At 35.3% G+C, this 12178-nt stretch overlaps 1 protein-coding gene across 2 annotated transcripts in view; it reads right to left on the bottom strand.

Annotated features, from left to right (window-relative positions):
- Window positions 1-12178, bottom strand: part of LOC105325428 (uncharacterized) — a 32372-nt gene that overhangs the window by 10663 nt on the left and 9531 nt on the right. For both annotated transcript variants that reach the window (XM_034458231.2, XM_034458232.2), the window contains exons 10-39: window positions 11861-12004; window positions 11440-11596; window positions 11292-11355; window positions 11097-11184; window positions 10381-10553; window positions 9808-9984; window positions 9292-9617; window positions 8741-8909; window positions 8396-8601; window positions 8017-8182; window positions 7390-7509; window positions 7005-7080; window positions 6693-6726; window positions 6232-6479; window positions 5933-6091; window positions 5500-5656; window positions 5217-5280; window positions 5038-5125; window positions 4671-4846; window positions 4001-4189; window positions 3791-3911; window positions 3384-3461; window positions 3165-3297; window positions 2571-2724; window positions 2240-2442; window positions 1684-1849; window positions 1443-1562; window positions 1082-1157; window positions 935-968; window positions 84-225 (exon numbers count right to left, since the gene is read on the bottom strand). In XM_034458231.2, the coding sequence (XP_034314122.2) occupies window positions 84-225; window positions 935-968; window positions 1082-1157; window positions 1443-1562; window positions 1684-1849; window positions 2240-2442; window positions 2571-2724; window positions 3165-3297; window positions 3384-3461; window positions 3791-3911; window positions 4001-4189; window positions 4671-4846; window positions 5038-5125; window positions 5217-5280; window positions 5500-5656; window positions 5933-6091; window positions 6232-6479; window positions 6693-6726; window positions 7005-7080; window positions 7390-7509; window positions 8017-8182; window positions 8396-8601; window positions 8741-8909; window positions 9292-9617; window positions 9808-9984; window positions 10381-10553; window positions 11097-11184; window positions 11292-11355; window positions 11440-11596; window positions 11861-12004 (4208 nt within the window). The remainder of the gene's footprint in view (window positions 1-83; window positions 226-934; window positions 969-1081; window positions 1158-1442; window positions 1563-1683; window positions 1850-2239; window positions 2443-2570; window positions 2725-3164; window positions 3298-3383; window positions 3462-3790; window positions 3912-4000; window positions 4190-4670; window positions 4847-5037; window positions 5126-5216; window positions 5281-5499; window positions 5657-5932; window positions 6092-6231; window positions 6480-6692; window positions 6727-7004; window positions 7081-7389; window positions 7510-8016; window positions 8183-8395; window positions 8602-8740; window positions 8910-9291; window positions 9618-9807; window positions 9985-10380; window positions 10554-11096; window positions 11185-11291; window positions 11356-11439; window positions 11597-11860; window positions 12005-12178) is intronic.

Here is a 12178-nt window from a genome sequence, read left to right as displayed (position 1 = left end):
TTAAAAAATATCATGTATAGTTAATATATAAATGCTAGATTAAATAAGAAGCTATAAATTGACTGCCTAGTTTCTTAGATTACCTTCACAATGTCATCAGGGCCATATGAATGCCCAGCATGGTCAGGTTCATCAAAATACAGTGTGATAAAATCGGGCCGTTCATTGGCCGGCAAATCAATCCAAGACAGAACGGTATCAACCCTCTTTAAAAACGGAACTTTACTACAAGGAGAAATAAGAACATCGGTGTTTCTAAGCGGTGCATTGAGAGAAATCTTTGACTATATAGTTTAGCCTGTACATATCTAATTTGAATTTAAATGCTGGACCAGTACTAGCAATCGAAATAAATGCATGTATTCCTCTCAACTTGGAATCAAATTGAAAGGATGTGTTTAAAATTAAAAGCTATAAAAAAAAGTATTGTAATATACATAATGTACATTGTACAAATGGGTACCATGATTTTATTATTATTTATCATATCATTAATTATAGAACACTAATAGGAACTTCATTTATTAATCTACATGTGATAACAAAATTACCTGTACATTCCTACTTAAACGAGAGGAAATAATATCGGTGTAAAATGGTGAGAAGGACTCTTTGAGGATTTTAAAATCTTGCCATTATTTTCTTAGAGTTGAGATATTATTATATAAAGAAAAAAAGAGAGAAGTTCCACATTCACAATTTGATATAAATCAGCGGGTTTGCGAAATTAAGTACTCATATAAAATAAGGAATTTACAGTAATTGTTAATCAAAGTAAGAAACAAGTCAATTATTTAATTGGTATATACAATGATCAAGAACGAACTGTAAATTTTTCTAAATCCATCAAAATAACTAGATGCCAACAAAGTCGTGTATATATGAAATCACAGTACCACACAAAATCTAACTACACTGAAAAAAATGATCATACCCATCATAGTCCCTGTAAAAATCTGGACGCATGCCTGAAAATAAACAAGTCAGGGTACAGCAACTGTTATGTGGTTTTTTTTTTCACCTGTCTTCTTCTCAAAAATAATATTTGTATTTTGGTTTAGCATGCCTATGAGTTACAAACCTTCTATTTCTACTTCAGATCCGGGCCAGAAGTAAGTTGCAGATGTCTTGTTGTGCTTTTTCACAGTATTCCATATCTAATTCAATTTAAAAATATGTACAGTTGAACTTTGATATCTTGAACACTGATATCTCAAGTACAATGGATATGTCGAAGTGATTTGTAAGTCCCACCCACTTATAGTTTAAGTAATTTACACTTGATATCTCAAATACTTGGATATCTTGAAGTTTTTAACAAGTCCCATCTAATTCGAGATAACGAGGTTTAATTGTGTATATTTTGAAAAAATTTTCAAGATAGATAAACATACATAATTATTTATTATTTATATAGGTATATAATCTGATAATGTACTTACTGGTTCCCCACCCCACCATCGCGGGTCAGTCGCATTTGGCGAACTGAGGCTGAATTTTTCTGTGATTTCTGTGTCATACATGTTGTTATCCACAATACCATGTGACTCAGGATACAGACCCTGAAGAAAGAATATGTCACGTATCATTTTTGGCAAAATGTCATTTAACATTTACTTCCAACACATTAGATATCTTTGCCGAAATCAATTATAACATTTTGAGGTTGCATTAGATGCTTACAGTGACAATGGAGTAATGATTGGGGAATGTCTTGGTCGGGTACACTGATCTCATGTACGGAGCATGAACACCACACTGACTCAGCCGTCGGATGTTTGGAGTGAAACTACGGATGAGGTAATCTGCTCGGAAGCCATCCAGGGAGATTAACACAAGAGGCCGATATCTGTTCACAAAATAGAATGTCATTACAGCCATTCACTATTCTCTTTCTCAGATCATTTTTTTTAAATCCAAGTTTTTTATGGAAGCACAGCAACTTACATCATTAAGTATAAACTACTACTGTAAACCAACTTTTATTCATGACAACATACTTTCGCAATTTTCTGAAGATAAACAGGTTCGTGATAACTAATGTTCACAATTTGTCATATCCAAACTCGTGTTGTTATCAAAACCAAATGTCCAAGGCTGGTTCGCAGCGAGAAATATTTGCGACAACGGGGCTCTCACAAACCTCACAAAAATTTTCTCGCTTGCGAATAAAAGTTGGTTTACAATATTTAAATCACACATGTAAAATAATGAGCTGTTTGTACTATGTTTCACTTACTGAGAGTTGCAAGTCTCTGTTGTGGGGGATCCACATTCAGTGTCAATCCACTTTTGATTCAGTGACGGCCACAAGCTCACAGGAAGGTAGGTGGATAATCTGGCCCTAGTGGAGGTGTTGTATGAGGAGAACAACTTGAGTCCTGTCAACAACTCAATGTCACGAACTCGAGCCACATTGTCTGCAAGATATTCCTCCTCTGTCTGGATAAAGAATGCAAACAATATTTTTGATGGAATAGGATATTATTCTCTCCATAAAAGGGAAAAAAGTATATAAAACAAATGTCAACAAAAACCAGATCTGTTTTTCTAAAAAATGACACACTCACCAAACAGTTTGGAATTGTATCCACATGAGGCAGAATAAATGACATTACATCAAAGTCTTCTCCACAAGGAAACTTGTCACTGGGGTTCTTACACTTCACCAGGGTCATGAAGAAGTGAGTGGGGAGCACAGTAGAGCTGTCATTCTTAATGTAGCTGTCAAATGCCAAGGAAATAATATTAAATTTAAACTCGGAGCTGTTTAGGATATATCAGGGTTATTTTTACTATTCTTGAATTAATCACTGATGATTTTGCTTATATTGGTACATTTTTTCCGGGTATTTTAAATAGTAAAAATTGGGTCCGAGATCTTCTTTGAAGTTATCATTTTTATAGGACCAACACCCCCACATACCTCTTAACATTTTATGCTATAATATTAAAGTACTTTTTTTCTTTTCTAAGTACAATATTGACAAAGCTCAATCACTAAATTAAAAATTTTATGAATTTTAGAAATATATGTTTCCAGATACCTATTTAATATTTGTGGTAATTAAAACAAAGGGGACTTACTGCCTTCGTAACAAGGGCATTGATAACAGTTAGTGTTTGAATTTTTGAAAAAATTCACAAAACATTTTGAAAGGCACCTTGATTCATTGAAAGACTGATCAGCTAGTCCATCCTTGTTGTAATCATAAGCTGGTCCGGCCATTACACTGACACTGTTATTAAATTTCACGGCATAATCCTTTGCCAGCTTCCATGTCATCTTCCAGATTCCTGAAATTAAGTTCATAAACAAATGAAGGAAACTATTAAAATCTTTATTTTTCTATTTTCAATCATCAAACTAAATAAAACTGTACCTAATTTGAAGCCTTTATACATTGGGAGTGCATTAGATCGGTAATGAAAATTTCCCACACTACCAGGATAAAAGGTTTCTGAAATTAGAAAAAAAAGTCTCTATGTAATGCTACAGTTTCATGTTACCATACAATATTCCTGTTTTTGAATAAATAATATTATTTAGCTATTCCTTTATTTTCTAACATCTATCATAATTTTCAATAACCCTCTTTGTATCTTTTTTTTATCAAAGTATTGAAAGTATGGAGAGTGAGTTTTTAGAGATATTAACAAGATATTTCTACATAAGTGCATAGCGAGATCTCTCTGTGTTTTGCGTTTTTGTAAAGATCAGTATTATAATCAGATATGATGTTAGTCATAATAAAAAGTTATAATACAAATTATGAAAAAATAAGTTTACCCGTATCATATAAGAAACCCATGGTAATGTTTCTGGAATCATCAGTGAAGTCATCACAAGACCCTTGTGGAGTTCTGGGATCATTTACAATGCAACTGGTCTGGTTTTGACTCATTGCATTCTAAAATTTAAGATAACTTTAACGTTTGAAAACTTCAAGCAATTGACACAGAAGTCATAGATAACACATTACATTTTTAAAAATGTTACCTGTTTGGGAGACAGCACCATTTGTGTCCATGCTGGGGTCTGGAGGTCAGTATTAAAGCCAGTCAACATGGAGGTGTAGTTCAGGACACACAGGGACAGGTTCCCTGACCCCACAGGGCGACCCAGGGGAGAGAACAAGTCAGGGGAGGAGGTTAAATGTTCTGACATCAAGTCATTTACTGATTGGTTCTACAATAAACGGAAATTCATAATTTTATCATTAGATCAATATTTCACTTTACTCCTTGAAAATTATGGTTCTAAAACTTTCACTCTTTGTTTCAATAAGGAAATTATGACATCATAATTGGTATTCATTGGTTTATTATAAGCTTCAACTTGTAAATTCAGTAATGTTGCACAGCTTGCAGAGATCAGAAAAATCACAATCCAATGATAAAGTTAAATCAACAAAAGTTACAGGGCTACATTTTACAAAAGAACATATTACGACTTACAACAAAATTAATGAATGCTTATAGTCACCAACTGATCAATATTTGAATTTAATGGCTGCAAAATATAATTATAGGGATCAAAATAAGGACATAATGCTTTAATATAAACTTTGCTCATCAAAGATCATTCCATGATACCGAAAATATTTATGACTTTGTTGCAAGTTCTTTTTTAATTAACACTCAGTCCATAGCATGACAGAGAGTGGTACCTTCTGGTTGGTACAGCCACATACAGGGACCCATGCACCGCCGGTGTTACCAGACACAGGGCAGTACTTGTGGTCCACTGTCTGGGTGGTGTCTGTCAGGGGTGCAGGATTCCTCAGGATGTGGTGTAAGGATCCCAGAGTTCCATTGTTTGGAGCTGGCGTTATTCCCAGCAGCTCTGTAGATTGAATTATATAGTATCAAGTTAAACTTTGGTGTATTAATACCTCTCAGCATGCAGTACTGTCTTCATTTTATTTTAAATGTAAGCACATAATAAATTGTAGTCAATATAAAAGAAGTTTCGATACTAACTTTCTTAAAGTAATCTTTATACCAAATTAATATACGATATATGAACAAAGTTACCACTCATCATGTTGTATAGCTCAATGTTTTCAAATGGCTCTATCTGCAGCTTTTCCTTAAAACCTGGGCCATGAGCAAGAAATAAAGCCTAAAATGTGAAAACAACTCACTTAATAAGTATATTACCATAGTGGACCCCAGATTCAATTTCACATAGTAAGCAGAAGGCCTTTACTTACGTGCATTGATTTATACAAATTGTCCCATCCATGATTTCCACCATTGCAGTAAAAGTAATTTGAACTGCAAGATCACAATAGTCAAAATCAAATTCATAAATTTAATCAATTAGCAATTTGTATTGATCAAAACATAAAAAAATAGAGAATCTTAATTTCTTAACAATTTCTTAGATCTGTGATCTACATGTATTAAAGAACTAATTACTATCAAGGGAATCAAACTGAAATTTTACATGGACTTATACAATATATCTAAGACTTGTGCCAAAGCATAGCTTACTCAGTAACCAGCCACTGGTCCTGCATATCCAGTAGAATCTCTCCCATCCTTGGGTTGTTGTAGTAGTGGAAGCGCTTGGGGATTGTGTCCCCTGTGAATACCTTCATCTTGGGGTGCTGGCACATGATCTTACCTGTCACTTCACTCACTGGTTTAGCTTAAACAGCAAGGGCAACATACATCATAAGCACACTCTGGTAACTTGAAAATGACTATGCTGCAAACTGATGTAAACATTCACGCATCTAAACTGGAGATTCCTTATTTTACACAAGTACTTAACTCCCCGACTCTGCAGCTTTCTATCAATCCTAAAGGATTGTCTATCGCGATTTCACAATATGAATTCCTTGCTTTTAATAAGGAATCTGCACGAAGCACCGAACCACCTGTCTACAAGTTCTATAAAAATGAAGATGAATTTAAAACTTACTACTGTTCTGATCATTTGGAAAAATTTTGTACTTTGACTTTTTGTGGTACTTTGTCTCCACTCTCCCAAACGTCCCACCAAAGATGGCAAGGTCAGGAATGAGGTCATGCATGTAGTCAGGCAGCTTCACAACTTGTGAGCAGCTAACATCATCCATTCCTAAAAAAGAGTATTGGAACAGATAACAAAACTCACATACATGTATACAAGTTTTATTTTTAAAACACTACTGGTTATACATGTACATATTCATGAAGAAGTAATGGTATTTAGAAAAGAAAAAATTGAAAATGCCCTACCATGGTCAGCAATGACCACTATGTTGACACAGTTGTGGAGGCCTTTATGGTACAATGAGTCTATTAATCGGGACAGCATATCGTCCACATTTTTCAGCTGATCGCTGACTCCCTCACTCTCTGGCCCACCCCCATGTCCAGCGTGGTCTGGCTCATCAAAATATAAGGTGATGAAATCAGGCTTCTCTTCCTCGGGTAAAGTCAGCCAACTGATGACTTCATACACTCTCTCTGGGAACCCTACCTTACTGTAAAAAAAAATGATAAAGAACTAACATATATTGAATTTAAAAAATTAAATGCTTTTAACAAGTATTTTGTTAATAGAATTAACAGGAAAATTCAATAAGACTGAGTCTGAATTCCATTAAAACCCCCGGCAGAACATCTTATATCATGTCTAAGAACAGTCATCATTTACCATTTGCATTGGAGAACTAAGCTAAAGCATAAGTGCTTACCCATCATACATTTTCCATATATCTGGATAAACTCCTGCAAGTAGAATAAGAAATAAGTTAAAGATGTTCTAGAAATCAGTTAAAAAATTGGCATACATATTTTTCATCTTAAATGGGTTTCCTACTCAATTGTTTCACAATTGTTATAAAGATTAATCTCATCAAAAATTGATTTGATATACAATTATAATTGTTGTTAAAGAAGCAGCTATGCATCTTAAACTAAATTCTTTAAAATCAATATATATCTGTACACAAGTCCCACAATTGTACATTACTTAATCGCCATATCAATGTGAAGACACGACAAACCTGATATGTTGACATCAGATCCTGGCCAGAAGAATGTGGCAGTCTTCTTGTTATGCTTTTTTGCTGTTATCCAAAGCTTTCAAATTAAAAGATTTGACACTTCAAATTAAAATACACATTACGTTATTACTGTCGGACACCCACGGTCGATCTCGCTCCTCTTACCTCAAGATAAGAGAAGCGAGACCGACCATGGGTTTCCGACGATGTAAGTTATCAAGCTGTTGCGAAAAGAATGCATATACCATAATATTCTTAAAATTTAGTAAATTTATAATTGAGAATCCTCATGAAATGCATTTACATGTATTCGATAATGAGTGGATAAATAATTTGAACAAAATGCATAAATTTTGACTGTGAGTATTATAGTAGGTTGAATTACCGGTTCACCTCCCCACCATCGCGGATCAGCCTTGGTTTTACTGGACAGAGTGAACACCTCTCCTATCTCAGCATCATACATGTTGTTGGATATTATACCATGGGATTCAGGATACAGGCCCTATAGATAAACATATCCACATACATTTGTGACGGTCAGACCGGTTCGAATACCGGCGCCAGATAGCTCAGTTGGTAGAGCACCTGACTAGAGATTCAGGGGGCCCGGGTTCGAAACCCGGTCTGGTCCCTCATTATTTCTCCCATCCCGTTACATTTGGTGCCATGACCAACCCCTGGAACTGACAGGTGAACTCCTGCCAGGGGAAGAGCCTGGGGTGATCTTCAGAGACGAAGATCATTTAAGGGGGGAGAAATGTGACGGTCAGACCGGTTCGAATACCGGTGCCAGATAGCTCAGTTGGTAGAGCACCTGACTAGAGATTCAGGGGGCCCGGGTTCGAATCCCGGTCTGGTCCGTCATTATTTCTCCCATCCCGTTACACATTGTATAATGGATAAAAATGGAGTTCGGCTCTTTAGTAAGAAAGAACTGAATCCAAAACTCAAGCTTTTTCTATCTGTATTATATCAAAACATATGAATCAACTTTCTGAGTTTAACTTACGGTGACAATCGTGTAGTGGTTGGGGAATGTCACAGTGGGGTACACAGACCTCATGTACGGAGCGTGGACCCCACACTCCCTCATCTTCTGAATCACTGGGGTCAGCCTCTGCTTCAGATAATCCGCTCGAAATCCATCCAGTGATATCAGCAACAAGGGTATCTTACTGCAAGGTTCAAAGAGAGACACATATCTCTACTAATGGTGTCCTTAAAACTCATTCGTTAATGTCTTGAATGTTAATCTTAAAATATGAGGCACATTGATTGATCTACTTATAGTCTTGTGTTACAGAGAAATCAGTCTTATTTTGTCAATCTTGCTGATGAAATATTTTTTCAACAATTCTAAGTAAATAATTTGTAACACTGAGTGATACCCTGGACAAGTGTTCTGGCTCTTGGCATCACAAGGGAGATCACTCCATTTGTAGGCAATATTCTGAGTGGGCCAGAGTGCTGTGGTTAGGTGTGTTCTTGGGCGAGCTGAGGTCTCCTCATTGAACTTTGAAAGAAACCTCAGTCCTGTCAACAGCTCAATGTCTCGGATTCTTGCCACATTTTCACGCAAATATTCCTCTTCTGGCTAATAAAAATTTACTACATTTTCATAATGAAATGTCTAGGCATAAAAGCAATGTATACATATACACATTAAAACCGTCACTGGGTCAAAAAAGACTTTCAGACATATTTTTATGTACTGCATAAAATATAACGCTTACCATACAATTTGGAATAAATGGTATGTTTGGCAGAATGAAGGATATGGTATCCAGATCTTTTACAAGACAATTTGTTAGAGGAGATTGGTGAGCTGAGTTTTTGCAGCGGATCAGAATCAGGTAGAAATGTGTAGGGAGGGGTATCTTCCTTGTATCATTATCAACAAACCTGGAGAACATAAAATCAGTTTAAATATCTGTAACTTTTAAATTAATATTTTTATTGAAGTAAGAGCAGATAAGAAGACAATAAAAGAAAAACAAATTCCTTTTTTTCTGCAGGTGCAAATTTATGAGTTTTTATTCCAAAATAAGTACCAATTTTAACTTTTTCAGTTTATAACAACAATACATAATATTTTTTGTGAAAATATTTTGTGGCTACTATAAACCTGAAAAATGCAAAAAAATATTCCAGGCATAAAAATGCATGTATCCCTCATACCGTATATAAATTGCATTCCAGTTTAAATTCAACTAGATCCAGAGCTATTAGGTTTAATATTGTCCATAAAGATATAAAAATGTATGGGAAAACTTAATCAGCCTACTTTGTTTGGTCAATGATTCCTTCATAAAGTCCATCTTGTTTATAGTCAAAGGCAGGGCCCAGGGTCACACTAAGGTCTCCAGGCTGTCCAGCAAAATCAGATATGATTCTCCACAAGTAGGTCCAGATCCCTGACTTGAAGCCCTCATACATGGGCATGATGTTGGAACTGAAGCTTGGTTCAGGGTTCCCACTCTGGGATTTGAATCCATTGTTAAACAAGGAGACGAATGTTATATTTTCTGTCTGGTACATAGAACATGGGAAGTTATTGTTGGCTGGAATTCTTCCATCAGTGGTGACACAGTTGTCAACCAAACTGACATTCTGTAAAAAAAAAAAAGAAATATAAAGGGTATAACTACAAGTACAGTACAATGCATACCAATACAAATATAATACCTGTACACCATTTCTTTCATCTAAATCTTTATAATCATGTAATTTTCTTCAAATGGCTTGAGATTTATTAATTGCATATGATGATTTGCGGAGCAACACTTTGCTTGGTGGGTACCTGACCGTCCCTCAGTACATAAGATGTCCACACAGGCATGTTGTACTTGTGACTATAGGCAGTGGAATAGTCAGTGTTATGGAGGACACAGGCTTCATGGTCCTCGGTCTGTTGTACCACCCCCAGGGGCAGGGAGTGGCTCTCATCTACCCGCTGAGGATACTGTACAGCAGAACTCTGCATGCAACAAAATGGACAATGTTTGTGGGAGGGTATCAAATTTCAAAGTGAATTTACACAACTGTTGTACATAAAAAACAAGATAGCAGTATTCAATAAGGTATATGTTCATATCTGTAAATTACATTTACAATGTAAACTTAAAACTGTAGTAATAATCACCAGCTTACAATAATATAGGACAGTATCACAGTGCATCAATCACTAAATCAGACACTCTATACATGTACCGGCATTTAACAAAACTAAATATATCTTATAATTTTTGTTACAGTCTGCTGAAGGTTTAGATACATGTATACAAATTTTGCATCTTTTATATACTGGGTACATTATATGACTCAAGGTCACATCATCACAACAAGTTTAATCCTTTATCACAAATTGCATTACCGCATCACAGCTACAGTTGTTCTTTGGATTAGAGGCCCTCACTGTTGGAACAGCAGGACAGTTCTTGTAGTTGACAGTAGGGACCATAGAGTCTAGGGATGGGGGGCGGTGCATGATGTCATGGAGAGCTCCCAGTGTCCCATTGTTAGGTGCTGGATGGATCCCAATTAGCTCTGATAAAAATTGTTTCCATATTTAAATTTGAACTGATCCTTTACTTAAATGTTTTCGTAAGTGCATGTATTTCTTACTTATAAGTCTTTTCTAGAAGCATTATATTTTTTCCATTGATTTTCTTGAAATCTTACTTAATTCAAAATGATTCTTTCTGTTTTAAATTTTTTAGAACAATTTTGTAATTTGCATAAATCCAAAGTTTATTACATGCCAATTGTTAACAAAAAGTGTGAAGTTACATGTACAGTAAAACACAGATATAGCGAACATGCTTATAATGAAATGACGCTTACAGCGAAGTGAATTTCATTCCCCAAGACTCTATTTCATGTTGTAAACTTGACAGATATAACGAAATACGCTTATAACGAAGTTTAATTGCCCGTCCCTGGGACTTTGTTATAAGCATGTTTTACTGTATTTCTTAATTTCGGATTTTACCATTCAAAAGAAAAAGAGACTTGAAAACTAAAATATAAGAGTGTTAGCTTGCAAAAAAAAAAATAGACAATCAAAAGGGAAATGTAATAAGAACATACCTGACATAAGATTATATAACTCAATATTTTCAAATGGTTGAGAACTGTAATTTTGTTTAAAGCCTGGACCATGAGCCAAAAACATAGCCTGCAAATAGAGTGATAAACAAAAATTATTTTTGATCTACACATACCAGTATGTATGCAAATTAGAGATAAATGTACATGTATTATGATACTGTAGATGATACACACCTGCATGCTTCGATATAAGTTATCATATCCATGGTTTCCTTTTATGCAGTATACATGTTTATCTCTGGAAGAGAAGAATAATGTTTCAGAAGTGAATTAATATTATACTTAATATTACGTAGTTGTGGAATGAACAAACCACACTTACTTTCCCACCATCCACTGGGCCTGCACATCGATGATGATATCTCCTATCCTCCTATTGTTGGTGTAATGGTGTCTCGCAGGGATATCAGACTTGGAGAACGTTTGTAGATGTCCGCTCTTACAGGTTAATAAACCCATCACATCTTCCAAGGGTGTTGCTGAAAAATAGCAAAGATCCAGTGCATGCAGGCAAAACACGATAATACATGTACCTCTGCAACACTTAATAAAATATTTTTAGGATATGTCCAATGATTTGAGATATATAGAGGTTAGTATACATAGAAGAAACATTGGGTAGGACTTCCAGCTCACTTTAACATTGGTACTCAATATTTGAAATATCAATGTGTAAGATATCAAAGATGAACTGATGTAAAAGTTCAACAGACCTAACCAGACTTCTAAAAGAGGAAACTTACGGGTCTCCTTTTTCTTCACCACATTGTCTTTCATGTAGAAATCTTTGTGGAGGCTGCCAATGATTCCATCAAATATCAGATAGTCGTCTGGTTTAATGTATTTATCCAAGAACACTCGGCGAGAGCAGGATGTCTTCTCCATTCCTGCAAATAAACATACCTGGTTAAACTGAATAACTACTCATCAGCAGTCAATTTGGTTATTATACTTACATGTATTTACATGTAACTTCAAGGTTTAAAATCATCAACTTCGTGTAATTGCATATGAAGATGAATTTATTTCCCTGCAGGGTTTTGCTTTGTATGCATGCTTTT

This window comes from Magallana gigas, chromosome 7 (assembly GCF_963853765.1).
Source record: "Magallana gigas chromosome 7, xbMagGiga1.1, whole genome shotgun sequence".
NCBI classification, from domain to species: Eukaryota; Metazoa; Mollusca; class Bivalvia; order Ostreida; family Ostreidae; genus Magallana; species Magallana gigas.
This window is presented reverse-complemented; position numbering and strand designations above follow the sequence as displayed.